Source organism: Pezoporus occidentalis, unplaced genomic scaffold (assembly GCF_034315485.1).
Source record: "Pezoporus occidentalis ecotype Australia unplaced genomic scaffold, CSIRO_AGI_Poc_V1 ctg208, whole genome shotgun sequence".
Lineage (NCBI taxonomy): Eukaryota > Metazoa > Chordata > Aves > Psittaciformes > Psittacidae > Pezoporus > Pezoporus occidentalis.
The window spans coordinates 278,033-294,885 of record NW_026913943.1 but is presented as its reverse complement, the minus strand read 5'-3'; the positions used below and the strand labels follow the sequence as shown (position 1 = coordinate 294,885).

General features: G+C 53.0%; 1 protein-coding gene across 6 annotated transcripts in view; it reads left to right on the top strand.

The window, feature by feature from the left end:
- PEMT (phosphatidylethanolamine N-methyltransferase) overlaps positions 1–16,409 on the top strand; it is a 41,032-nt gene extending 24,623 nt beyond the window's left edge. For 2 of the 6 annotated variants that reach the window (XM_062619005.1, XM_062619003.1), the window contains exons 6-9: positions 6,601–6,746; positions 10,867–10,978; positions 14,689–14,763; positions 15,521–16,008. In XM_062619005.1, the coding sequence (XP_062474989.1) occupies positions 6,601–6,746; positions 10,867–10,978; positions 14,689–14,763; positions 15,521–15,575 (388 nt within the window). In that variant the 3' untranslated portion in view covers positions 15,576–16,008. Of the gene's footprint in view, positions 1–6,600; positions 6,747–10,866; positions 10,979–14,688; positions 14,764–15,520; positions 16,011–16,240 lie in introns of those variants that run through there. The other 4 variants (XM_062619008.1, XM_062619007.1, XM_062619004.1 and 1 more) reach the window with 3 other exon arrangements.
- Positions 16,410–16,853: the final 444 nt, after the last annotated feature.

Here is a 16,853-nt window from a genome sequence, read left to right as displayed (position 1 = left end):
GCCAATGCAAAGCCTTGTGACTGCCTTTAAAAGCCCAACTGATGGAAGGGACAGTCTCAGTTCCCAGTGGTCCTGCTGGCTTCTGGCTCACAGCAAGGCCCTGATCAGAGCTGCTGGGAGAGCCAAAGAGACCTCATTTGTCCCAGCACTACACTGTGCTTTCCCCCTGCAGAGAGCCTTCAGTGCTCTACCAGCCCCAGCATCACTGCCTGTGCTCTATGTCATGAGCTTGTGAGTGCTCTGGGGGTGCCTCTGCTTGCATAGACCCTGAAGGAAACCACAAGATCAGCCCAGGGGGCTGGAAAAGCTCCTTTTGGACCCTGGGTTTGGAGGAGGGGCTCTAGAAGATGGGGCAGCTCACCCCCAGCAGGATATGGATGAGATGCCAGCCCACACCAATGGGCCGAGGCCAGATGATAGCAATGTGAAGGTTTATTTTGCTCAGGTGTTTTGGCACTGTTGGGTTATTCCCTTGCTTTCCCTTGGCACTGCAGTTGGCCTGAATGGTGGCTAGCAGGCTCTGGATGCTCTCCAAGCAAAGCAAGCCCTTAACAGTGGGAGTGATGGGATGGTTTTAGCGTGGTCACCAAGTGCTGCAGTTGCCCTGAGGTGCACATGGCAGACTCGCTGCCTCCATTCAGCCCACCCTCCAGAGCTGCCCAGGGCTTAATACTCAGACCTTGAGAGGTTGTGCTGTTTGGGAAGGATTCATCCTGCCCCTTGGGGTTTGGCTGGCCAAAGGGGGTTCACTGATCATACAGCATGGGCACTGTTGTCTCAGTGGCCAGCGATGCCTGGAGGGATGTGGCTTACCCATTCCTGCTGGTTTGCTTTTCCCTTCAATTTCCCAGTCTCTTATACTCAAGCACATTGATGTGGGCAGGTTTTCCACCCCTCAGCCCCACAGAGGCACAGGCTATGTCCTACACTTTGGCTGCACGTGGTGGTAGGTGTTGCTTGCGCAGAGCTGGCTGCTGCTAGCAATCAAAAAGGCCACCTCGGGGGGTCCCTGCACCCCCAGTGCTGTAATCCAACCTTTAAAGCTCCTCTCTGCGTGCTCTGGGGACCTTTTATGTGTGTGTGGGCTGCCAAGGAGCAATTGAGGAGCTGCAGGATGTCTCTGGGGTTTAAAAACCGGCTTCCTTTTTGCAGCTGTAGTTTGAAAGGCTCCAAGCTGGGGGCAGAGGAGGAGAGGGCAGAGCAGAGAGCAACACTGTGAGAGGGTTGGCATCGGGGCTGAAAGCATCCAGGACCTGTGTGGCTGCTTCACTGCATGCCCCACGCAGGGATGTGTGCAGGGTCCTGCCCCCAGTGCAGCACCGTGATGCTCTCACGTGAGCTTTGCTCCAAAGGGGTACCTTGGGTGGAAGGGGAGGGATGTCTTGTGCTCAATTAAGCAATTAGGTGTTTCCCAGCTCAGGGCTTCATTATCAGGCTTGGCTGGCTTCTGAGAAGCAATCCAGAATGACCTGTGACCAGCAGGGACCTGCTTAGTCAATGGCACAAGACAAGCATCCTTAATCGCTTTGGTGCAGTGATTGTTTTCCTTACAGCCCTGTTCTTTAAGCAAGGAGCAGGGAACTTCCATCACTGGAGCTCTTATCTATGAAAACAGTTCCTGAACTTTTGAACTGTTTGCACTGTGAGCGCTACCCCAATGGTTTATGACCATTATCTGGGTGACATGGGACATGACAACCTTCCCTGGCCTCCAGCTTGGCTCTCTCCAGCCTTACCGTTGATACCTTTCCCTGCAGGAGCTCTACAATGAGCTCCCTCCAGACCCCTTTTGCACCTTATGAATGTCTCACTTGAAGGGTTTTGGGGTGTTTGTCTGAGCTGTAAAAGTAACACCCATGTGCACACCTGAATGGGGGCTTGCTGATGTCTTGGGGTACCTGGGGCCAGTGGGAATGAGCCCCGCAGAGGTAGAGTGAGGGCAGAACCTTTGGCAATGTGCTGAGCTGACATGAACTCCTTTACTGATGCCACCCACTGGTTATTGCTTCCTCCATGGAAAGGCTTCTTGTTGGAGCTGATGCTTCCAAGAAAATGAATCTACCCTGAGATGGGATTTTGCACAGGGAAGGGGTTGCCTTGTCATTGCCTGGTAGTGCCTCTCAGCTTTACGCTCAGCGGTACCATGGAATAAGCATGGTGTAAATGGTATTGATCCAAGAACCACAGGGCCTTTTGTGCACAAGTGATTGAGTTCAATGATGGGAATCAAGCCTGAAGGAGCTGATGTCCCCTCTGAGCCACCTCTGATGGCTGCCTGGGAAGAGCCCCATGTGTCCAACAGCACCTCCTCTTCCCACCAGCACCGCGGCCAGGCATCGGGATGGAGGAGAACAGGAAGCTGAGATGCAAGGTAGGAGGGGAAGCTGCCACAGCCCCCAGCTTGACCTAAATAACACACACAGACAGACACACACACACACCCCCCCGGTGCTGGCAGAAAAGCAAAGTCATTATTGGCAGCAGAAGCTGTGAAGATGATGACCAAGCTAACAACTGCCGGTGGTACCCGCAGCGTGGTTTGAGTGTTGCTGGGGTTGCTGTTCACAGACAAACAAGCCCTTTTGTTGCAGCATGTGCTGCTGGGCACCACTGGATGGTTTTACCCCCGTTGCTTTCTTATTGCTGAGAGGAACAAAACCTCATGGTGTGTGTGGGGGGATGGACTGACATCCCATATGGGGAGCGTGGCACTGCTCACTGAAACCTCGGCCACATCCACCACCGCTGCTTCCTCGCTGCCTGCCGGCTCCTGGCCCAATTCTGCCTCAATTTGTTATTTGCCAGCCCCGGTTTCCAGGCTGATTTTGGGGATTAGGCAAAGGGAGCACTGCTGGGCTGCTCCCAGCAACGACCCAGTTTGCTGCATGAGGTCTTTGCCCTCCTTTGTGGGAAAGGGCTGACAAAATAGGCTTGCTGTGGGCCTGAAAATCTCAGCTTCTTTGTGTTTCCATGTTTGCTTTATGTTCCATGCAGCCTTTGGGGGTGTGTTTTGGGCTGCGGGTTTGGTAAGTTTTCTGGTGGTGTAATTCCTGTTGTCTGGTTGAATAAATCAGTGCATGTCCTCCCTGTGTCCCAGTAACAGGACCTACAGCCCATTTCCCTCACTCCCACCTTCTCCCTGTGTGACATCTCCATCCCTGTCCTTCAGGACCGTTTTGAGTGTATCTTCCAGTTCATGTGGTTTATTATGTGGTAAACTAAAAGAGATTCAGATGGGACCAGGAAGAAGCCCTTTATGATGAGGATGGGGAAACACCAGATCAGGATGCCCAGGGAGGTGGTAAATGGTCCATACTTGGAAATGTCCATGGTCAGGTTGGACAGGGCTCTGAGTTGCATGATGTAGTTGAGGATGTCCTTGCTAATTGCAGGGGGCTGGCCTAGGTGACTTTTACAGGTCCCTTCTGACCCAAAAGGGGTAAGAAAGGAAGAGGTGATGCATGTATAGTGATGGCTGAGTGTCTGAGCAAGCGCATCTCTGTCTTGGGAAGGGTGGGCAGAACATTGCCCACTGCCTTGGCTTCCCCATGCACAACCTTGCTGCATGCTGAGTCAGTTGTGCAACCACCCTGGCTGCTCTCATGCTGCCGGGAACTGGCCAAATGTGCCAATTTGGCTAGGGCAGAGCTGATGGATTTGGGCTGGGGTGGAGAATGGGCACCTCTGGTGTCACGCTTCACATTGGCAAGATGGGGAGATGTCAGGGGAAGCCCCGTTTCCCCCCTTTCCATTTGCTGAAGGCACCTTGCAGTCCCCCCCTTTCCCCACTGCCAGATGTCCTCGTGATAGCAGCCAGGGATGTGATTAAAGTAGGTCGCAGCCTACCCAGCCCTCGCTGCGCTGGGAAGAGGGATGCTCCTCACCATGGCAATGGCTCTGTTCAGCGCATAAAGCATTTCCAGGTACTGGGACAAAGCACGGCTTTAATTGGTGTCCTCTTGGGTGCCTTCTCCTGCAGCCAGAAATAAATGGCTGTGACAAACGTGATTCAGAGGCACATGGTGGAAGGGACTGGTTTCATGACAGATTGCCTGCATGAGTAGCTCCCTGAGCGAGGGAGATGGCCAACACCTTGTCCTCCCCCTGCCAGGGAGGGTGAGATGTTCCCCCGCCACCAAGGAGCAGTGGAGGATGCTGGAATAATTGATGGCTCCGCGCTGCTTGTCATGGCCCAAGCATCACGAATGCTTGCAAGGTTTATTTACCAAGACTCCTGCGCGCATCATGTTTAATGCAAATAGAGAGTGTGTTTAGGAAGATATAAAACATTACTAGAGGGAAAGGCAGTCCATTATCTCCGTGCAAACACCTCCCTCTCTAGCTGTAAGCTGAACAGCAGGGGACCGAACAAGACATGCTGATGAGAATAACTAATGCAGACCTATCCGACCATGAAAGGGAAGGATGGGATCATCTGGAACAGGGGAGACGGCTTTGCCAAAACAAACCACGTCATGTGCTGCTTGCAGAGCCTCGGAGGCTGATGCGCAAGACAACCGGTTCCTGCTCTTGAAGCCACCTTTGTTCTTCTCGTGCTCTGAGGCCAAGTCAGGTCACTGGCATAGGGTAGAGGAGCCTCAAGGAGGTGAGGATAAGCAGCCTCCGAGCGCTGTGATGTCGCTGTATCTCTCTGTTCTGACATCTCTTTGCTGGCAGCTGGGATCCAGGGACCAGCTCAGTGCTGCTTTCCCTGCCTCCCCAAGGGATCATCAGCAGTGCTTTTTAATTGCTGTGAGATCCCTTCCTTGTACTGGTGCCCTATGGGGGGGGGTCCTGGCCACATGCAGAATCAAAGCCCCAGCGCTGTGAAAAGGCATTAGCATCATCTTTTATGGGAGCAGAGAGCTCCGGAGCATCCCTGGGGATGCTTTGAGAGCTCAGCCAGGCCAGCACTGCTCAGGCAGATGGTCACATCCCTGCAGAGTTGCTTTCCTCCCAAACCCAAGCATCACTGGTGGCAGGGATGTGGATGTGGGCTTCCTAATAGGGGAGACTTGTGTCACTTCGAAACAAATAGCAGGGAGATGATGTAAAGGGTTGTGCAGCTGCTGCTGCTTCATCTTCCAGCCGGATTTGTGTGTTCCCATCAGGAATGATTTCCAGCCAAACCGATGCGAGCCTGGTGAGCGCAGGGAGGTGTGATGGGTGCTGGAGGAGGGCCAGCCCCAGGGACATGGGCCATTCCTCTGCCTGTGCTCAGCTCCCTGGAAACCCGAATTGCCCTGTGATTTCCAGCATGGAGGGCAGAGTGTAAATCACCAAGGCTGTGCTCCTGCTCACTCCCAAGCACATTACATTTACGCTGTGTTTGGTTTCCTTGCTCCAGTCCAAAGCGAAGATGAAACGGCTCGCTCCAAGGTCCTAAGAATTCCCCAGCAATAGAAAATCTAGTAGGAATGAGCTCTTAAGGAAAACACCATCCAGGTCCCTAACCCATGGGGTTGAAATCATGCTGGCCTTTGGTTGGTGTATGTAACTTGTTATCTGGCCTTTGAGCCTTCAAAAGCTGTGTTTCTAGCCGGTTGTCCATCACCCAGGCAGGGTCTGTCCCTCTCAGCTTTCATGTGGGCAGTAGAGAAAATCCAGGGATTTGCTGGGCATTAGAGGGGAAAAAACTATCCCAAGCCCTGCAGGTAACATCATGGAAGCATTTTCCAGCCAAGGAGCAGCTCTCATTGCCTGTGCAGTGGTTGGAGGTACAGCAGCCCTGTTATTCCACTCGAATCTCAGCCTCCTGGGTGCTCATTAAAGAAAGGCTCCAAGTTTCCTACCTCGTGTGTCAGCAGCATGTGGAGAAGCACTGTGTGCAGCTCTGCGGGGCTGTTACCTCCTCCCCCTGTTATTAATGGGCATTTTTAATCACAGCACTGTCTCCTTTGTAGTCATCCGCTCGCATCGGAGCTGTGCGGGGTGTTGAGCCCTGCTCCAGGCAGAGTTCAAGGGGCTGAAAGGAGAAAGGGGGTCACGATTACTCCGCTCACAAAGGAGTGTTTGGAAGGTCAGAGCTGAGATGCCTGCACAAGCCTGGAGCAGAGAAGCTGCGTTCTCACTTGGAAATGTGCTTCCTTAGTATTTTCCTACCACCGTTCCAGTCCTCCCCCTGATGTGTCAGGCTGCAGCCATGAATCACTCCTGGGCACGTGGGGAGCACGTGAACACTGCAAAATATTTGGATGGAGAGGAACGGGGGTGGGAGCATGAGATAACCCAGCCAATTGTTCCCAGCTCTTCCAAGTCCTGTGCCCAGGCATCACAGTCTCCAGCATTGGCAAGGGGGTCTTTCCATGGCTTCTGGTTATGGTGAATGCTGGGCTTTGGTGAGCAAGGCAAAGCAGTTCAGTGGGGTTGGTGTTTTCCAGGAGTGAGCAAGGGTTGCAGGTAGAAAGAGCAGCCTCAGGTCAAGCCCTGGCTGCTCACAAGGCTTTGGCTCCTTGCTTCTCCCATTGGGAGGTTGAGTTGGTGCAGAGACCTGGTGAAGCATCCTCCTCGGCAGCATCCTCTCCCAAAGCTCCCAGGGAGAGGTGGGTGATGTTGGTAATGAGCTGCTGGTTTTAACAGCCCTTTTTGTCTCCCCAACAGCTTCACAGAAGCCATGAAGAGCCAACCAAAGCTGGAGGGCTTGGACTGCCACTGGGCCTATTACTTGGGCTTGGTCATCTTGGCTGTAGGGACCTTGTTTGTCATCACCAGCTTCTTAGCACTGGGATTCACTGGGACGTTCCTAGGTAAGCACTAAAACCTCATCAGCTTAACCAGCAGGTGCATTTAATCCTTGCAGGGATTGTTTGGTAGGGCAAAGTCCTTCAGAATTCCCTCGCTCGTGCCTTCAGGGCTGTTAGTTTTGGTCTTGGCTTTATGATAGCAAAGCATGATCTAACCATGCCATTACTGGCTTTATACAGTGGCATGTGCCCAGAAGCAGGACCTCATTTGCTGTTCCTTCTGCAGTAAACCTGCCGTTGGTTGACAGATTCTTTTATCTACCACTTAATGGCAAGAAGACGTTTTCCACTGTGCCTGTTTCACGTCTAGTCATTCTGTTAGTGCTGTTGACTTTAAAACCATGCCAGTATGCGTGGAATTCATCAAAATAGAATAGAGACAGCAACAATAAATAGATGAGGAAAGGGGGGCAGCTCCCGCTGGCTCCAATAACGACAGCCCCACTTTGACACCGCGTTTAGGCTGTGCTTTTGCAAGTGCTTTACAAGCCAAATTCAATTAGCTCCTGCAGCGGCGGCAGGAAGAAGGGAGGGAGGGAATAATCCTTCCTGGTTTCAAGCGGACCTGTGGACAAACAGGGTGAGTTGGCCAAGATCCCGCTGCCAGAAACAGAGCTCAGCTCTCCTCAATGCGTGTCCTCAGCCATCGGTCGTGCAGCCACTTGGTGCATCCCTGTCCCTCAGCTACCATTGGCATCCTCCACCTGCAGCCCCCAAAGGAGCGATGCTATGCATGAAGAGGGGTTGGGCACAGGAGTATCCGCCAGCAAGAGCTGCTTCGATGCTCCTGAAGTGCAGCCAGGACTGGGCTTGTTTGCGTAAAGCCTGATTCATCCCACCAGGAGGATCCACTGGACTTGAACTGCTGGGAGAAAACCAAACACGAGTGAGTCAGGCTCAGCGTAAGCAGGGAGGGTGGCTCTGTTCTCTGCTCTGCGTGGCTGGTGGCACCCATGTCCCCTGCGGCAGGGAAGGGGAAGGTGGCAGTGGTCCCTATCGGGCACTGTTCTTCATCCTCCCTTGCTCTCCCTGTCACCAGTGCACTGGCTCCAAGCCTTGCATGACGCAGCAGGGAGTGAGGCCAGCTCTTTGTGCTAGCTGGGGCATGACGGCAGCAGGGCAGAGCTGAGTCAGGGTAGGGAGATGCCAAGACCCTGGCTGGCTTGGGTTCTCTGTGCCACAGAGGCATGGTCAAGCTGGAGCCCCATAGAGCATCCATCCTTGGACTGATAATGGCTTCTCAGCTCCATGTAAGCCCCCACGAGTCCAAGTCAGCAAACTTTGGATGGAGAATGCTCTTCAGGGTGGTTTCTTACCCAGCCACAGGGAAGACACAAAGGGTCTGCAGGTATCCAAGGATCTCTGAAGAGTCAGGGCTGGATACAGGGGCTTGGAGCAAGCTGCTCTAGTGGAAGGTGTCTGTGCCTGTGGCAGGGGGTCAGAACTGGATGAGCTTTAAGGTCCCTTCCAACCATTCTGTTACTCCATGATTCATATTGGATGTTGTCTTGTTCAGGACTCCATTGGGACTGCTACTTCCAATGTCTTCCTGCACAGAAGGTGTTATGGATGTGCTGGCACTGCAGGAGGAGCAGGGACCCCAGCAGCGATAGCCCTTCTGACTGCAGGTAGCAAAGAGCTGTGCTGCTTTGGCAAGAAGGGAGCATCCAGCTGCTTCTCACAGTTGATACCTGAGCTCAAGTGAAGTTACGGGAGCACCTTGGACAGCCAAACACTTCCAAACCCTACTGGAACAGCAGCTGACTCTTTCCATTAGGGTTTTCCTACAGCAGTGAGGGCTGAACCAGGCAGGGCACAGACACTGCCATCAGGGCTGCCTGTTACATCCCTCTTGAACAGCACATTTAAGCTTTGGGTAGGCTACAGAGCCTTTGTCTCTTGAGTGTGGGCTAAACCGTGCAGCAGGAGCCACGTTAGTCAAAACCTTTCCGTGCCACCCCATCTCCCATGCAGCAGCCCTGACCCCAGCCTCTGTTTGCGGTGGCTGGATGCAACCCTTCATCCCAGCAGGCTTCTCCCCCGCAGAGCAGTGCTCCTGGTGTGCTGTCTCTGCGCTGTGCCCTTACAGGGACTGGAGCATCAGTTCACTCTGTGCCCCATTTCCTGACAAACATGGGCTTGGCTTCCTGGAGGGCACTGAGAGGTGGCTCTGCCCGTCTGAGCCCATCTGTCTCACTTCCAAGCATGGTTTCTTCCAGTGCTGACTTGACCAAAGTCTGTTACTGGGCTATGGTGAAGCTGGTGGAGAAGCAGAAGTGATGCTTCAGCCCAGGTCCAGCTCTGGGTACCTTGCAGAGTGCATCAAATGGCTTTTTGCTGCTGTCTACCCTGAGCAGTGAGCTGGTGACACTCACCTCCAGCAAAGAATAACCCAAATTAGATGCCAAAGTCCCTCAGCCTGACAAGGAGCTGATTTCTGATTTGAGGTGGCACAGATGATGCCCAGGCTGATGCTGTGCAAAGCAGCACAGCCCTTAGCACCTGCCTGGATGTAAAAACATTGCAGGTCCTCTCTGGTGATTGTGTCCTTTGAATTGTGTGGGTTTAGAGGTAGGGTTTGCATTGGAAAAGCTTGTGTCCTGGGGGAGCAGCCTGCTCCCCCCAGCTGCTGTGTGCTCTTGCTTGCAGGGAGCTTGCCCAGAGGATCCACAGCCCCACTGGTGCAGGGTACAGATAAGCCCCATGGATCCAGAGCTTTGTGCAGCCCTCTCCAGTGCCAGCATCATTTGGGGAGCGAGGCATTCAGCCCAGAGGCGAGGGCAGGCAGGGGATAATGAAGCATTTTGACACATAAAAAAGCACAGAAATGGGCTGTGGCAGGGGGTGATGTGTTCTTTCTCCCGGAACAATCTCGGAGATGCATTGCCAAGTAACTGTGAGAACATATAGTATGAATACGAGGCAATTATCTCACTTAGTGGCCTGTAGTTAAAGCCCAAAAGCATTGTCTAATTGGGCAGGCGCTGTTTATTAAGGATAAGAAATGTTTTTGCACCATGTGAGGTCAGAGAAATTACACCACGATCCAGGTAATAATCATAACCTTGAATAGTTTGCACTCTGTAATGCCTTTTATCTGGATTTCCAAGCACTTTCTCACCATACATTAATCCTCGCCACCCTCTGCGCTATAAGAAAGACTGATATTATGATCGGCGAACAATAGCACTGGGAGGGATGGAGGGAATTTGCCCAAGGTCAGGGAACAGGCTGGCAGCAAACCTGGAACATGATCCAGGGTGATGGCAGCTCCTGGGCTGATGGATCAGCACCGTTCCTCACCTGCATCTCGTACAATGGGCATGGAGCAAAGTCCTTTGTGGTCCTGCTTGTGAGACCAACAGGAGTCAGAGATGCGCAACCCGGTCCTTTCCGTCCCCCCAAAATGCTGCTCCCAAGCTGCACAACATCTCCTCTTTTCCAGGCTCCTTTCAGGAGGGTGGAAGGATTGCTCCGAGGTAGGTAGGAAGCTGGTTGGGTGCTGACAGCTCTGAAAGCTTCCCTCATTATCGTTGACAATCCCCTATTATCATCACCATCGTGTCGATAATCGAGTGTTTTGTAGGCAGAGGTGCTATTTTCTGACGTTCTGAGAAATTCTCTGCACTGTGAGCAAAGGGTGACACTAAATGAGGGCATTTGGTGATGGTGCTGGTCATGATTAGGGCATCTCGAGAGACCATTACAGCGCACTGGGCTTATTTCCCCATTAAATGGATTTGATCCCATGCACTTGCTTCCTCGTCAAGTGGCATCAGACAGGCGGTTTTCAGATGAGAAAGGCAGAATCAGCCAGTTGGGACCTCGAGAGCTGCCTCCTGATGAGGGACGTGGCTGCCATAACCTCATTGCAATGCACAGAGCTCCCTCGTGGGCAAAGAGCCATTCCTGGAAGAGCTGATAGGCACAGAGCAAGCAGCCAACCTATTTGTTGCTGTTCCCTCAGCCTGGCAATCGGCAGCAAAACCCCTCCTTTGCCTTCGCTCTGCAGCCCTGGCAGGGATGCCCTGTGGCACAAGGAGGGTATCAGTGTGCCAGCACCCCCCCGTTGCACCTCCCAGCTCCATGGTGCTTAACCAGAACCCCTCTGTTTGCTCTCTAGGTGATTACTTTGGCATCCTGATGGAGGCAAAAGTGACCAGCTTCCCCTTCAGCGTCCTGGATAATCCCATGTACTGGGGCAGCACAGCCGTCTACCTGGGCTGGTCTCTCATGTGAGTACATGCAGCATCAGGGGACAGAGAAGCACTTAGCGATGGCAGCCAGCAGCAGCATGGCAGGGAACGTGCCCCATGCCAGGACTCCTCACCTCCTGGCTATTTCTGGGCATGCAAAATCTGCTGCTGCCATAAAAGACTCACGGCATTAATAGTAGGGAAACAAATAACAGCCGGGTGCTGAAAGGGGAAAGGAAGCATCAGCAAAGGCTCCGCAGCGCAGCGAGGTCCTTGGCAGGCTCTGCAGGTGGAAAAACCAACAGGCAGGGCTAGAGTCATGCCGGGTGTCACTCAGCAGGGGCAGGGCACTGATACCAGGGATCAGGGAGGCCCTGTAATTACCTCTGGGAAAAGCAAAACAAGCCAACACACCCTTTCCCCCACCAGCACGGTGATAACGCTTCCCAAACACTCCTCATGTGATACAACACAGCTTAATAGCCTGTTTAGGAGGAAATGAATAGGCTGTAATTTAGCAGCAAATGAGCAATGTATTCTGTTCTGTGTAACAAGTTTTATGTGGTTTTCATTTGATCTCACATTTTATGTATTTGCCCAGGAGGAAAACCAAACCCTGGTTGTGTTCCCTTGGGAGCCTGGAGAGTGTAGTGGGCCACTATCATAGAATCAGGGATTGGGTTGGGTTGGAAGGGACCTTAAAGCTCATCCAGCTCCAAGCAAGGACACCTTCCACTAGAGCAGCTTGCTCCAAGCCCCTGTGTCCAACCTGGCCTTGAACACTGACAGGGATGGGGCAGCCACAGCTTCTCTGGGCACCCTGTGCCAGCGCCTCAGCACCCTCACAGGGAAGAAAGGAATGGGGCAGAGCTGGGGCAGGAGGAGCCCCCCAGCACCACACCACAACCAGCACCACCACCCTAAAACAGTGCAGAAGGGGGAATTAGACCAGGAGGAATTATAAAGTGAGTTTAAGATCAGCATCGTGTTGTTTCCTAGGACCTTTATGGAACCCACTGAGCTCTCCTGAGCTCTTTATGACACAGAAATCTCCTCTTCACCCCCGCGAGAGAGCAGCCTTGCGTGATGCTTGCTCTTCCACTGCAATCACAGGCAAAAGCAGCTCGAGACAGCGTTGTAATTGCCTCCTTTGCCTCGTTCAAAGGCTGCCACAATAAAGGGCAGCGAGGCACGATCAGTAATTGCTCTGAAATTGCTGGAGCTGTGCAAAGCGGCACCGGGACAGCCCCCGCCTGCCCTGGGGAAGCTCTGCACAGCCCTTCCCGTGGTGTGGTTTGGAATCTCAGCTCATAGAATCACAGGTACTGAGGTTGGAAAAGACCTTTAAGATCGCAGAGTCCAACCATTAACATAATGCTGCCAGGGCCAGCACTAAACCATGTCCCCAAGTGCCACGTCTACGTGTCTTTTAAATACCTGCAGGGATGGTGCCTCCACTGCTGCCCTGGGCAGCCTGTTCCAATGCTTGACAACCCTTTGGGTGAAGAAATTCTTCCTAATATCCAGTCTGAACCTCCCCTGATGCAGCTTGAAGCCATTTCCTCCGCTCCTGTCCCTTGTTACTTGGGAGAGGAGACTGATCCCCCCCCTCACTACATCCTCCTTTTGGGTAGCTGTAGAGAGCGTAAAGTCTCCCTCAGCCTTCTTTTCTCCACACTAAACTACCTCAGTTCCCTCAGCTGCTCCTCATCAGACTTGTGCCCAAGGGTCCATAAGACCCTTCACCAGCTCCATTGTCCTTTGGACATGCTCCAGCTCAGGATGCTGAGGTTTATTGGGGAGTCCAGGTCTCTTTTGAGGTCCCGGAGCTCTCAGAAGACGTTAGGTGCCCGAGCTGACGTCCCAGCTCCGTGGCAGTGGGAGGGATGCCGGAGGAACGAGGCTGGTTCTGGTCAGACCTGGCACATAGAGCATATCTGTCCTCCTTTGGTGATGTATCACACTCGATATCATACCATCAGAGCCCAAAGGATTGATTCATTTTCCTCCGTAAGGGCACATAGCACGGTACGTAAGCGAGCCTGGCAGCGCACCAGGCAGCCTGCCTTCCTACTCCAGTCCAGCCTTACAAGCATCTCATGGGGTGAGAGCAGCTGGTTTCTCCCTTGCAGGATGCTGCAGCTATCCCCAGCTCAACTAACTGCACCAAAACCTTGTCCACCACGTGCACTGGAGAAGGTCAGCATGAAAACAAGAGCTCCAGGAGGAAAGGACAAACCGGGTGTCCCACATCCAATATCCAGGACCAGTAAGGCTGATGGGGAAGGATGCAAATCCCTCCCGTTGCTTTTACAGACAACCTACAGCCTTGGGGAGCTGCAGCAGGATTGGGGACAGACTTCTCACCCCAAAAAAAGCCCTACTGAGGCCATGCAGTCTTTGTGGCTGATTCATTGTCAGCACTGCTACAACACCGAGCTGTCGCCCAATGAGTAGGGCTAGCTCCTAAGAGGAGAGAAACAACTCACCCAAATGCTTCTCATTGCCTCTGTCGAGCAGCCTCATTTCTCCTGCAAGACAAATGGAGCATTAGCTGTTTGGGGACAGCTTTGTGTATCTCTGGTAGGGAAGTGTTTTAACTCATGGCAACAGGCTGTGTAAATCAGAGCTGGAGCTGCAGCCAAATGATGCAATTAGAGGTCTTGCTGTCAACAAACAATCATGCAAATTTGTTCTCTCTGATAGGAATCAAGGAGGAGACATGACTAAGCATGTAATAGCAGGGGGTTGGGAGGGGAAGAAGTTGCCCAGTGCTTCCTAATGAGGGAAAGAGCTTAGTGCAGAATGGAAACAGTGCAAAGGGGAAGATTTGTGTCTGGCTCTCCAGGAACTGATTAGACCAAGTGGTACCTGAAAGCAGGTCCAGGCTGAGGTTTAGGTTGGTCTCCCTGAAGGCATGTTTTCACAAGGCTTGCAGGGTGTTTATCCTCACCAAGGACCAGCTAAGTACCTTTTTGTGCTGACAACCAGCTCTTGTTCCCCCTCTGAGCTGCAAGCAGCAATTAAAGGCAGTCAGCAGCATCCTCATTAAGGGCAATGCTTGCAGCCAGTAGCAGGAGGTGCAGGATGCAGAAAGGGTGTCTGGGGGATGTGGTGCCTGTGGTGAACCAGACAGAGCCACAGCCCTCGAGTGCCACAACCAGACAGTGCAGCGGGTGGCATCGGTCCCCTATGCCTGGCCTTGGGAGGTGTAGGACGTGTTCCTGTTCCTAAACACCTTGGAATGGATTTAAACATGATCCAAGCCCCAACGCAGCACCCACCCTAGCACCCTTCATGGGGCAGGTATGGACCTCTCCATCCCCATCCCTGCGATGCCTCAGTGCCATTGGGGTGTCACGGTGCCATACACTGCTCCATCTGCCAAGTATCTCCCGCGCCCTTGGTGGCCCATCTTCCTGTGCACATCAGGCACTGCCCTTCCAGCACACTGGATGGGAGCCAGAGCCATATGTAAGCAGCTGCTCAGCTATTAAACAGCTTTATAATCTCAGGATTTAGCATCAAAGCAGAAGCTCTCTTAGCAGAGGCGTGCAGGGATCAGAAAGGCTGGGGAAGAGGCTTTGCCAAGGAACATCTGTCTGAGACAGTTAACGTTAGCTGTACAAACCCAGCCCTTTTAGTCACGTCTGTTTAATGAGGAAGAGGGAGCCCAGCCTCTCATTTCACTTTCTAAACCAGGTCTTGCATAAGCCCTCCTACTCACCTGCTCTTCTCTTTCAAAACAGGCACGCAAGCCCAGCTGGCCTTTTGCTGACAGCAGTCGTGGCAGTTTCCTACACGATCGCCACGCTGTATGAGGGGTGAGTAGCTCTGTGCCACTGAAGAGCTTCCAGTGATCCCAACCAGCCTTAACTCATGGGGTTTTGGGGAGCAGCACAGGCAGGGATGGGGTTTTCCAATGGATTCAGCAGGGAAGAAGGAAAACAAGAGGATCGTTTCTCAGTTGTTTTCACAATGGGCAGATTCCACCCTGCAACTGTTTGCTGAGTTATAGGAACATAGATGCTGGGGTTTATTCCTATCAAAAGGAGATGATCTTTCCATTCTGGTGCCTGTTTCTGCTGATACAAGAGCAATAAGGAAGGCAGTGAGAGGATTCATTCTGTCATCTCAAGAGACCCTGCAAGAAGAGCTTGTATTGTGTAGCTCCTTGCATGGGCTTCTCTCCTGTTTGGTGCCACAATAGCTTGGCAGCCCAGGACAGAGCAGCCCTGAATTATCCCCAGGAGCAGCAGTAGTACTTGAGCATGAAGAGTCTTTTGTGTTTGCAATGGAGGAGGAGATGCAAAGGGAGGTGAGGCTGCTTGGTGCGCACGGGGAGTCTGAGCGTGTGCTGAGCCTCGTGCTGCTTGGTGCAGGGATGATCCCAGCTTGGAGCCTGGAGAGATGGAGCCAGGGATTGCCATAGGGATAGTCACAGGCCAGCCTGCAAAGGGCAGAGTTTCTGGGTCCAGCAGAGAGCATGCAGTCATCTTTATATTAATTCTTCCCCCCCCCCGCTTCTTTTGCCCCTCTCTCGTGTCTCTGCCCCCTCTCCCCCCAACTTCCCAACTACAGGCCCTTCACAGAGGAAATATATCGGCAGAAACAGAAGGGAGCCAAGAGCAAGTAGCAAGAGGTATGTTTGCCAATGAGCAGTGCAGCAAGAGGGGCTGCTTCACACCTATGGGCATGTTAGATGGGGATGGGAGCACCCCCTCACCCCTTCCCAATGCATCCCTGCCCAGCCCTGCCTTTCCCAGCTCCTCCAGAGCCCTTCCTGCCCTTCCCCATGGATTTGAGCTTCCAGCCTCCACAAAAACCCATACAGGAAGGCTTTACACAGCAGTGATTGTGGCTGCCTCTTGACACTCAACCCCCAAATTGCTTTGATTATATACTTGAGAGTGCGAGGGCAGGATGCTGGGGAGCTCTGAGGCTCCAGCTTAGTCTAAATCAGGCAGAGAAAAGCAGTTATTGCCCACGGTAGGTGCTCCAACAAGCAGCAGGGATGGTGTGAGAGGGCATGCGAGGCATTACCCCACAGGGAAATAGAGCATCCCTGTTCCAAGGCTGCTCCTTGCCCCAGCCAGGAGCATTTCTGCACATGGGCACCCCAGAAACTCCTTTTGCTTTGGCTTCCTTTTGGTTGGAGGGGCTGGACAAGCCCAAGTGCCATCACAGTTGAGGTTCTGGCAGCCCCATAGCCTCTGCCCCAACCGAAGATGCTCTAGCACGTAGGTGAGGTGCTGTAGGTGAGGTCTCTAACAAACTCATGTCTCTCTGCCTGTTGCAAAGCAGCGTCTCGGATACCTCACACAGCGTCCCCACGCTGGCCCGTTTGCCCGTTTTCCTACTGAGATGTATCCTGTAATTAGCCCAGCACCCCTTAATGAGCCAACTGAGCACCCCGCAGGATTGGAAGCAAGGGGAGGAACACCTCCTCACTGCAGGAGATGGAGGTCCCTGTCCCAATTGCCGGGTCACTGAAGGTGGGACCTCCCAGCTTCTTCTGCACCAGTTACTGGAGATCTGCAGGGGAAGAAGCAGTTCAGCACCAGCCCTGGACTGGAGGGCAAGAGGTGATGGAGACACTGGGACCTTTCTGTAAGTAACCTCTGAGAGTGGAGAAGCACCAACTGAAGATGCTGCTGAAGAGCCAGGGGAAGAGAAAGGCTCAGGTGAAGCAATGGGGAGGGCTCAGGAGCTCCTGACGTGTTCAGGCATGGCTGGAGAAGGAAGAAAGGAAGAACTGCTGTAAACCCAAAACCTGCTGTGAACCCAACAACAAACCCTCTCTCTTCTGGGAGAGGGGAACTTCCCCATCCAGAGCTGTGGTTTCCCACCTGTAGCATCTCCACACTATGTGGAAAGGTGACTGAAGAGCATGAAGAAGTGAAGGAACAACCTA